At 48.8% G+C, this 10,691-nt stretch overlaps 2 protein-coding genes across 8 annotated transcripts in view; both read left to right on the top strand.

Moving 5' to 3' along the window:
- Positions 1-298: 298 nt before the first annotated feature.
- Positions 299-3,677, top strand: RHEBL1 (RHEB like 1; the record flags this gene model as incomplete). Of its 2 annotated transcripts, XM_081311306.1 has the most annotated exons (9): positions 299-556; positions 1,111-1,182; positions 1,746-1,813; positions 2,084-2,166; positions 2,253-2,309; positions 2,485-2,532; positions 2,968-3,049; positions 3,183-3,268; positions 3,587-3,677. In XM_081311306.1, the coding sequence occupies exons 1-9, from the start codon at positions 505-507 to the stop codon at positions 3,675-3,677; spliced, it is 639 nt and encodes a 212-aa protein (XP_081167432.1). In that variant the 5' UTR covers positions 299-504. The 2 variants fall into 2 exon arrangements, with proteins under 2 accessions (XP_081167432.1, XP_081167433.1); XM_081311307.1 differs by having other exon boundaries at positions 3,183-3,661.
- Positions 3,678-5,657: 1,980 nt separating this feature from the next.
- The window catches only part of KMT2D (lysine methyltransferase 2D), a 43,615-nt gene continuing 38,581 nt past the window's right edge, over positions 5,658-10,691 (top strand). For all 6 annotated transcript variants that reach the window (XM_081310073.1, XM_081310074.1, XM_081310075.1 and 3 more), the window contains exon 1: positions 5,658-9,715. The gene's annotated coding sequence lies outside the window, so the exon portion shown is untranslated. The remainder of the gene's footprint in view (positions 9,716-10,691) is intronic.

Raw genomic sequence — 10,691 nt, 5'->3', positions numbered from 1 at the left:
TTGACTAGACACTCCGGCTCAATCACTGTGGGTATTTTCCATCTATGATACTTTGTAGCCACTCCTGTCGGGCTGCAAATGCGCAAATACCTTTAGGACCCCGTGTTCCATTCTGTTTCTTTATGAATGAACCGGCTCAAATCGACGCACGCGCAGCTCCCGGTTCTCCCGCTCCACGTGAGGCCCACCAGTCCCTCTAGCCCTGCGGCCCCGCCCTCATCCATTCTAATAGACCAATGATGAGAGGCCTGGGGGGCGGAGCCCGAAGCCACCAGGTTCTGTAGTTCCCCGAGCGCCCGGCTCCCTCGCGTTAGTCTTGCTGTGTTGTGATCACGTGGCCGACTTCGGGCGCGGCGCTTGTTTTGGTTTTTCTTTAGCTTGCCTCTGGAAGCTTTGGGGTGAACAACTTTCCTGCACCGGTTGCCGTGCCTGCCTACATCCAGACCTCTTCTTCTGGCTCTCTTAGCCCCCAGTTCTGCATGCCCCTTGGGGCGGGTTCCTGCCATGCCGTTGGTCCGCTACAGGAAAGTGGTCATCCTCGGATACCGCTCTGTAGGTGAGTCTCCGGCCTGCAAAGAACAGGAACGCACCGCAGCTTTGTGGCCAGAAGAGGCGCGCTGTCGCGGGAACTTGACCCAGTGCCTAGTGTTTAGAGCGAGGGATGGAGGAAAAAAGGTTGGTGTGTTGAAGGCTGCAGGAAGCCGTAGCTTGTAAGGGTTAATGTGGACTTGACTGCAGGAACATCTGAGAGGTCCTCAGCATTATCCTGGGAGTAGAGATGGGGTCCGGACTCGAAGGTGTGGGCAAATAGTCACAAGTGTCCTGGGGCAGTGAGGACACTCCTAGGAATATCGAATCTTCTCGGGAGTGAGGTGGGGTAGGGAAAGGTGGCAGGAAAGGCTTCCTGCCGCGCTGCTGTATGCACCCGGGAGCCAAAGCGAAGAGACAAGGCCAAAAGATGGTGAAGGTAGCATAAGAGAAAGTCTTTGTTGGGGCGCTCACAGACTAGGGTACTGATTTGGGGTACTATTTGGTCCTGAGCCACAGTCCTAAAGGACTGAGGATGTGAATGTGGAGGGATGTTTTACATACTACTTCTGCACTTTACAGGGAAGACATCTTTGGCGCATCAATTTGTGAAAGGCGAGTTTTTGGAAGGCTATGATCCTACAGTGGAGAATAGTGAGTATTTTGTCCTTTCGTGTGAAGGGGATATAACCTGGAGGGCTTGGGTGCCTCACCCAACTCCATGATTTGGGATTTTCCTGTTGCCAAGGGGCTCCTTTATTTAGTTGTTAAATCTAATCTCCTCTTGCAATCTTGTTCTGTGGGTGAATAGAGTATGGATTTGCAAGGTACTATGTCCAGAATAGTGTAGATATAGACAGCAAGAGTCCTAGCATGTCACTTTAGTTTCCTGGAGAGCTCCCTGGACTTGGTACATCTATGTCACCTCCAGAGTTAAGAATGTATGGGGGGGCTGGGGATGTGGCTCAAGCGGTAGCGCTCGCCTGGCATGCGTGCGGCCCGGGTTCGATCCTCAGCACCACATACCAACAAAGATGTTGTGTCCGCTGAGAACTAAAAAATAAATATTAAAAATGCTCTCTCTCTCTCTCTCTCTCTCTCTCTCTCTCTCTCTCTCTCTCCTCTCTCACTCTCTCTTAAAAAAAAAAAAGAATGTGTGGGGTACACATTGCTGGCTGTACAAAGCACCTCACAGTCAAGTTTTCTTTTCTTTTCAGCTTACAGCAAGATAGTGACTCTTGGCAAAGATGAGTTTCACCTACACCTGGTGGACACAGCAGGGCAGGTACCAGTTGGGGCAGGGTATTCAAATATGGTAGTTCAGCCCTAGGAGATAAAGTTTGGCAGCTTTCGTGGTTCATGTGTAAAGTAGTATTGAATGAAAAGCATTTTAGCTGCTAACACTGTTTTTAGGGCTCATTAGAGCTGTTCCATAAACTTATCGGATAGAAGTGACTGGAGTGGGGAGTGCCCCAAGAACACTGGACACTGTCCCACCGACCTTTGCCATCTGAGTGGTGTGGATCTAGGTTCTAATGTTTCTATTTCTTGTCAGGATGAGTACAGCATTTTGCCCTATTCATTCATCATTGGGGTCCATGGTTATGTCCTTGTGTATTCTGTCACCTCTCTACATAGGTAAGTAAACAAAGTTGTGGGGGACCTGGGAGGACATGAGGACTGTCTCAGAATTAAGATTATAGCTCCATTTCTTGTGTTTAAAGCTTCCAAGTCATTGAGAATCTGTACCAAAAGCTACATGAAGGGCATGGGAAAACCCGGTAAGTGGGCTGAAGGGGGTTGGAGGAGCAGAGGGGTGAATTGTCTAAATTAGAAAGGAGGCTAGTACATAGATAATGCCTAGCCTGATGGGGATTTGTCAAGCCTTGATTTGAAGGTGGTTGGGGTCCATAGAGAATGAGAGGGGAGCCTATAGTCACTGCCATCTCCTCACAGGCTGCCAGTGGTGCTAGTGGGGAACAAGGCAGATCTCTCTCCAGACAGGTATGTAAGTCTCTGCTGCTCAGGGTTAAGGAAAGTGAGCTAGACTAGGAATCAGTTAAGCTCTAGTCCTATCCCTACTACTGACTCAAATAAACTATTTCACCTCTCTTCATTTCTAACTAGAGGGTTAAGAGAAGATAACCCTTCTATCACAAAAGCCACAGTTGCAGTATTTCAAGTCTCAGTCTTTTTTTTTTAATCTCCCTGTGGTTCTGGGGATTGAACCCAGGCCTTGTGCATGTGAGGCAGGCATTCTACTGAGCTATATCCCCAGCTGCAAGACTCAGCCCTTTGTTTACCTATATCTCTTTCCTCAACCTTTGTTGCAAACTTTGGAGAGATGGGAAGTATCAGAGAAGTCTAGATTCTAAAGATTTTGCAGAGAACTTGGGTACATTGTTATCATCCATTTTTATGTCCCAAATTTACTTCCAGAGAGGTACAGGCAGTTGAAGGGAAGAAATTAGCAGAGTCCTGGGGTGCGACATTTATGGAGTCATCTGCTCGAGAGACTCAGGTACTGGGAAGGTGGTGGGGATAGCAGTTTCTTCCTTATACATTGCTTGGTGGCGGGGATAGGAGGGGAATGGGGCGTTCACCTCAGAGCTGGCACCAAACTGACTTTTGCCCTGAATGCTTATCCCTTATAGCTGACTCAAGGCATCTTCACAAAAGTCATCCAGGAGATTGCTCGTGTGGAGAATTCCTATGGGCAAGAGCGACGATGCCGTCTCATGTGAGCCCTCGGGTGTGGGGTAACTCCCTTGTTGCTGCCTCTAGCACTTGCTGGGTTCCACTGGGGGACAGACCCTCTGGACTTCATGGATAGCTGCCAGCTATCCCTAGCCCTCTGGGCACACAGTGTGGTACCTCATATTTGCACACTCTCCACAGGCTCCAGTGGCCTGGGTGTCAATGTTTACAAAGGGCAAGGATGTCTCATGGGCACTGGCCTCTCTAGACCCTTTTTTCCTCTAAATGAATTCTCTTAGAACCTGTGGGTTGGTATATGAGTCCTGGGCATTGTTTATCCAGGACTCATCCTCCTGTATAGGTTTTTGGTGTTGCCTGGGCAAGAAGAGCTGGGGACTCCTGAAGAAGAGTTGGCTCCCTGGTGTGACAATGTATATATGCAAATAAACTGAGAAATCTTTTGTTGTTGACTTTTCTGTATCTGAGAAGCTCAGGACCAGTATTCCTTTTCCAAGGAGTGATGGTCTTTGGTGGGAAATCATTCCTCCTACCTCATGGCTACTCCTTACTCCTCATTTATTAAGGACCATTACCTTAAGACTTACCACCTGCCTTTCTCACCTTTCTGCTAGGTTCTTCTCTACAGTACTGAGTTTCTGTTGGTTGCTCCACCCATCCAAGTTAGGCTCTTAACATTCCCTTATCTACAGAAACACCACCCTCTAGTGGCCACCTGCCATATGCTGATCTAGCTGTTGTCTCTGGGGCCTTAGTACTTGGCTGAGACTCCTGGTAGAGTTTGGGGGGGGGGGGGAGTTCCTCACTCCTTATAATGTGAAAATGAAGGTAAAGACTAAAAGTGTTGTGAAGATTTTGATTCCCCAAGAAAGTTGAGAAAGTCAGAAATAATGCTTCTGGTGCATATCAGCCTCTTTGCCCCTAGTCCCTTTCATTATAATATGCATTCTTTGCTCTTTTTATGCTTTTTAATTTTTTTGTACTGTTCACATTTTGGGGGGCATGCTACATGTTTTAGCTGCCAAAGGATATTGTTTTTGTCCTTTTTCAACAACTTACCACCTTAGAATGAGGATGGCTATCTATTTCAGCTAGAAAGGTTTGGGTCTCTTTGCCTCAGTTTATATACATACATACATAAACACACACTATATACATATTTTAGTTGTCAATGGATCTTTATTTATCTATATGCAATGCTGAGAATTGAACCCCATGCCTCACACATGCCAGGCAAGTGCTCTACCACTGAGCCACGACCCCAGCACCTCTCTGTCTCAATTTTTTTAAATTTATTTTATTTTTGGTACCAGGAATTGAAGCCAAGGGTGCTTAAGCACTGAGACACATCCCCAGCTCCCCTCCCTCCCCCGCCCTTTTTTTAGACAGGGTCTTGCTAAATTGCTGAGGCTGCCTTTGAACTTGTAATTTTCCTGCCTCAGCCTCCCAAGTAGCTGAGATTGGAGGCATGCACCACCCTATCCAGCTGCCTGTTTTTCTTGACTCTCTTTCTCATAACCCAAGAGTCTAACTGGCCCAACTTCTTCTCCAACGAAATGGATTATTTGAATGGTATCATAAATGTATAAGGAGGATGAAATACCCCATCAGTGCACTTACTTGATGGCGGTGAGAAATGGACAAAATTTTTTTTTTTTTTTTTTTTTTTTGTGGTACTGGGGACTCTTAGCTACATTCCCAGTCCTTTTAAAAAATATATATATTTTTAGTTGTAGACGAACCCACACAGTATCTTATTTTTATGTGGTGCTGAGGATTGAACCCAGTGCCTCATGCGTGCAAGGCAACCTCTTTACCACTGAGCTACAGTTCCAGCTCTCCCAGTCCTTTTTATTAAAAAAAAAATTATTATTTTTGGTTTTGAGGATTGAACCCAAAGGTGCTTTAGTACTGAGCCACATCCCTACCTATCAGTATGTTGCTTAGTGCCTCTAAATTGCTGAGTCTGGCCTTGAATTTATAATCCTCCTGTCTCAGACTCCCAAGTCTCTGGAATTGCAGGCATGTGCTACCAGGCCTGGATCTTTTTTGAGATAGGGTATCACCAAGTTGTCCAGGCTGGGCCCAAATCTGTGATCCAGGCTGGGTATGTGGCTCAAGCAGTAGCACACTCGCCTGGCATGCGTGGGGCGCTGGGTTCGATCCTCAACACCACATAAAAATAAAATAAAGATATTGTGTCCACCTAAAAAAGCTAAAAAATAAATATTAAAAAAAAAATCTGGGGCTGGGGATGTGGCTCAAGCGGTAGCGCGCTCGCCTCGCATGCGTGCGGCCCGGGTTCGATCCCTAGCACCACATACCAACAAAGATGTTGTGTCTGCCGAGAACTAAAAAATAAATATTAAAAATTCTCTCTCTCTCTCTCTCCAAATAAATAAATAAATAAATAAATTAAAAAAAAAAATCTGTGATCCTTTGCTCTAGTCTCCTGAGTTGCTTGTATTACAAATGTGTACCACCATGCCCAGCTAGGTGGGATTTAAAAAATTTTTTTTTTAAACATTTTTATTCATTGTTGATGAATTTTTAAATTTTATTTATTTATTGGTATGTGGTGCTGAGAATTGAACCCAGTGCCTCACACATGCTAGGCAAGTGCTCTACCACTGAGCCACAATCCCAGCCCACTAGGTGGGATTTTTAGCCATGACCTTGTCAGTATTTGGCTCCAGTCTTATGGCTGAAAATGATGTTTTGTCATGCTGATTTTTCAAAGTCCTATTTTTGCTTCTCTGATACAGAATCTAACAAGAAATAAGGCTTCTAGAAAAAAAATATATACCCCAAAGAGCAATCTCGGTGACTTAGGAAGTTTCTTAAGGCCATCATCATGCTCTCTTTACTTTTTACTTGGAAGCCCCAAGTCACATATGGCATACAATTAGGTCCTTCTGCACATCTGGTAAGGATTCTCATTATAGGAACCTACCACTGCCATTTTCATAAAGCCTGGGATAGACTTTATAGACATCTGATATTTTTCTAGATGTTTATCAATAAGCAATCCCAGGGCCTGAAAACCTTGAGTTATTAGTGGTTAATAGCTTCTCCATTTAGCATTGTAACCTTGGGCAGTCACTTAAAGTCTCTGAGCCTCAGCATCTTACATAGTGTGGTTAAATCTGCTTCAGACGGTTGAGATGAGAATTAAATGAGGTAATATACATAATACTTTGCATAGGTCATCATACATACAAGCCCTTAAGAAATGGTGGCTATCAGCTGGGTGCAGTGGTGCATACCTGTAATTCCAGCAGCTTGAGAGGCTGAGGCAGAAGGATCCCAATTAAAGTCATCTTCAGCAATTTAGCAAGGCCCTAAGCAACTTAGTGAGACCCTGTCTCAAAAAAATAAAAAAATGCTGGGGATGTCGCTCAGTGGTTAAGTGCCCTTGGGTTCAATCCCCAGTACAAGGAAAAAAAAGTTAAAAAAAAAAAAAAAGAAATGGTAGCTATCAGTCTATAAGTCAGTGTTATTATTGGAGTTTCTAGTGAGGGTTTGCCTTTCCCCATCTCTGGGTACAGACAATAGGGAGGTATCTTCCATTTTCCAACTTCTATCTCTCAATTAACTTACTACATAGCTGGGACAGATGTGGGGTCATTGCTAAAGGTTTTTCATTTTCATTTTTTTCTGAAATGCACTTGGTCAGAGCAGAGAACATGATGTCAATGTGTGCATAGTGGAGGACATACCTAGTCCTGATCCCTCCTATAACCATGACCAAGTCTTCATGACTGTCCAATATGGAAGCCCCAAGTCACATATGGCTTTATAAATTCAATTTAGTTAAAATAAAAAGTTCCTCAATAATACTACCTTCATTTCAAAGTGCTCACCTTTTCCATTGGGCCTGTGTCGTAAACTCTTCCCACAACACTAGTCCTATACCGTTCTGCTTGCCTTTCTTCACTTTTCCTTTTTTTATTTTTATTTTTTATTGTTGGTCGTTCAAAACATTACATAGTTCTTAATATATCATATTTCACAGTTTGATTCAAGTGGGTTATGAACTCCCATTTTTACCCCGTATACAGATTGCTTTATCACATCAGTTACACTTCCATTGCTTCACTTTTCCTTTAAAAACAAAAAAATACTCGGGAGGCTGAGGCAGGAGGATAGCAAGTTCTAGACCAGCCAGAGCAACTTATGAAGACCCAGTCTCAAAATAAAAAATTCAAAAGGCTGGGGATATAAACCATTTGTAGTGACCCCCTCCCCCACAATACTCAGTACAGCTAAAAAAACACACACAATGTTTTTAATCAACAAAACATGGCCTTTGGTTTGAAGCGTGGCTCAGCTTCTCACTAGATGTGACTTCCTGGGCAATTTTATCTCTTTTAGCCTCAATCTTTTCATTGGTAATATGGAGATCGTTCCATGCAATTCATAATACAAGTGAGGAATAACTAGGAAGATATAAAGTATCTACACATTGTTAGTTTGTCTCCTACCTGCCCCAAGTGTACAGCTCATACAGAAAGTCACTCCTATTGCTTCCTCTCATCCAGACTTGGGGTGGAGATGCCCGCCAAGAGTGTGTTCTGGAATTTTTTTCAGAGTAACAGTACTCCCGCCAGGTAGTAGCAAAGCTACCTTAGTTTACTTAAAAAGAAAAAAAAGGGGGGGGGGACAGAGGGCCTGAAGATTCCGAAACACTAGAGTTGGGGGTAGGAGCACTCTGAAAAGGAAGAGAAGGAAGCTCTACATTGATGTTTTGATGGGGAAGCGGTGTGTGTGTGTGTGTGTGGCAATTGTGAGGGCACCGACCGTCCTTACTCAAGAAGGGGTCTGGGAGCCAGAAGGAAAGACTAGGAACTCGTCCAGAGTTCTTTGGGCCCCCGAACGTGGCAAGAACACACCCTATACAGCGCCAGGCGCCGTGCCTCACTTTCTCCATTTGCGGACTCCAGTTCCCAGGATGCAGAGCAGCGTCCAATCTCCTGGCTCTTTTTCCATCCCCCTCCCGGGAAAGATTGCCCCTGGCCAAGACAAGGGGGCAGCTGCAGTTTCAGAAACCAACGACTGCAAGGGAATGGAATTAGAAAGTGACCAGAATTCCAGTTTCACTGTCCAGAAGGTAAGGAAGACAGCTCCAGAACTGGGGCGACAAGCAGGGGGGCTTCATTCCCACGTGTCTGCACAGCGGCCGGTCCGGCGCAGTCGGGGTTAACCTGTGGCGGAGGGATCCCGTAACGTGTGCGTAGAACTGCAGAGTCACAGCCTTTCCTCCGAGAGGGCCGTATCCCTACGCCGCCCCGCTCCAACACAAAATAGGGCCGCATCTTATCCTTTCTCCCCTTCTTGAGTGGGGCTCCTGGGCAAAAGGTCCCGGAGGATCCCACACCAGAGGCTTCACGAATCTCCGCGACTGCTGCCCAGATCTCGGGCCAGGAAATAGCCCCTTCGCAGGAACCACCCTACCGGCCGAACAGGAGGCGGAGGGGGGGGGGAGGCGGAGCGGCGCCGCGCTGCACTACTTTCCTCTCCGGTTGCAAATGGCTGCCTCGTTCCCCACTTTCCGCTCAGTTTCCTGACCCCTTGGCGCCGGGAGCCGGGGTTGGGCCATGCACCTCTAGGCCCCCCGCGATCACAGCCAACTGGGGGTCAAGGGGGTGCCGCCGACCTGAGCCGGCCAGGCCGGGGGCGGGGCAGCTCCGGAGGCCAGAGGGGAAGGGAGGCGAGCGCAGGGCCTGGAGCGGCCGGAGGGGAGCGGGCAGAGGGCTCGCACCGCCCGCCCCTTCCTCTTCCTCGCCCACCTACCCTCCTCCCTTCCCCGGGGGGGAGCAGAAGGTGGGGGACTCAAAGCCGCCGGAGGCGAGCGCTCGGGGTCGAGGAGCCCGGCGCTGGGTGTGTGTCAGGTTCAACCCCGCGGCCCCGCCGGCTCCGCGTCGCGGTAGCTCGCGCGGCCCCGGGGCGCCGGCCGGGCGGGGAGAGGGGCTCGGCGCTGCTGTGAGGGTCTCACGTTCCATCCGGGCCCGGCGCGGGGCGGCGCGGCATTCCTTCCGGGCTGCTGGGGAGGCGCCTCGACGTTCCATCTGGAGAGCCTCGACGTTCCGCCTGAGCCCGGCGCGGGCGGCCGGGGCGCTGGCCGGGCCCTAGGACTGAGAGGCCGCCCGGCGACGCGGATGCGGAGCCTTCTTGCCCAAGATCAAAGCCACCGGTGCTCTCTTTGTGTCCGCTCGGGATTCGCCGCCCTGGGGCTGTCCATGGAAACCTAAACTGCTGGAACCCGAGGCAGAGAACCCTTCTTTGGCTTCTTGCTTTTTTTGGGGTGGGGTGGGGAGGGTGGCCACTCCGACCTGGATTTACCGTTCTTGGCCCCCCTAAGCCCCCCCCGTGTGGGGGGCGACTGTGATCGCTCTGGCGGTTGGAGGTCGGGGAGCGGCCCGGGCTCTGGCCATGTTCTCGGATGAGGATTTCTGGATCGCCCTGTGAAGAGGTGAGTGAAGTCCGCCCGGCCAGGGCCCAGAAAGGGTTGGACTGGGGGCACAGCCAGATGGACTATCTTGGCCTGTGCTGGCCTTAGGTTGGAGAAGGGGGTGCCAGAGCTGGGAAGGGTTCTTTTGGCAGGGTCTGTCAGGGGAACCTGAGCCAGTCGTTAGGGCAGAATCGAGGCCTGGTGTCTTGGGGTGTGCCTCTTTAAAGACTGGGGGTTCAGGGAAACAGGGAGTTTGGGAACCTGTCCAGATAGTCTCTCTGCCCGTTTATTTTTGTGTTGGGGGGAGTTCCACCAAATTAAGACCCAGGCCATGGTGCCAGCACCAATCCCAGTCTGCTGCTTCTCCCCGCAGGGTTCCCGTGGGTCTTGGGACAGAACAACTTGGGATGGGGGGAGGGTGCCACTGCCAGGTCGGACTTACTGCCAGATTGGACTTTAAGGTTGTTCCTACTCAGCCAGGCACCAGTGCAGTCTCTGAGAAACTCAAGGAGCCCTAGGTCCTTCACCAGGTCTTCTTTACCTGGAGTAAAGGGGAGGGTGTGTGGATACTGACTAGTGTGATGAAGGGGTGACTGGTGAAGGAGGAGGAGGGGCTGGGGGTAGCTCTGGCCCTACTGTTCAACTTTAAACTACCCCTGCCTGGCAAAGTGACCCTAGCTAGGCCTACTGCTGTCTTAGCCTGCTTTGCCTCCCCTACTCCTGGGATGGACATAATCTCCAGGGGATTATAGAGGAGGCTGTGGAGATTTGTTTCCTGCGAATGTGGGCTGCAAAAAAATGGCTTTTGTCTCCTGCTTTCTCTGGGTCTTGTGTGGAGAGCTGGCTGCCCATGAGTCCCTAGCCAGTCCTGCAGACTCCTCCCAGACTTCTCCAACACTTTTCTGACTAAGGAATGCTAACTGGTCCTCTGATCCTATCCCAGTCCTGCAGAATAGGATGACTTGATTTGAACTTTTCTGCTGGAAGTCAGTGTGTC

Source organism: Spermophilus citellus (assembly GCF_964194105.1).
Source record: "Spermophilus citellus genome assembly, chromosome: 10".
Lineage (NCBI taxonomy): Eukaryota > Metazoa > Chordata > Mammalia > Rodentia > Sciuridae > Spermophilus > Spermophilus citellus.
This window is presented reverse-complemented; position numbering and strand designations above follow the sequence as displayed.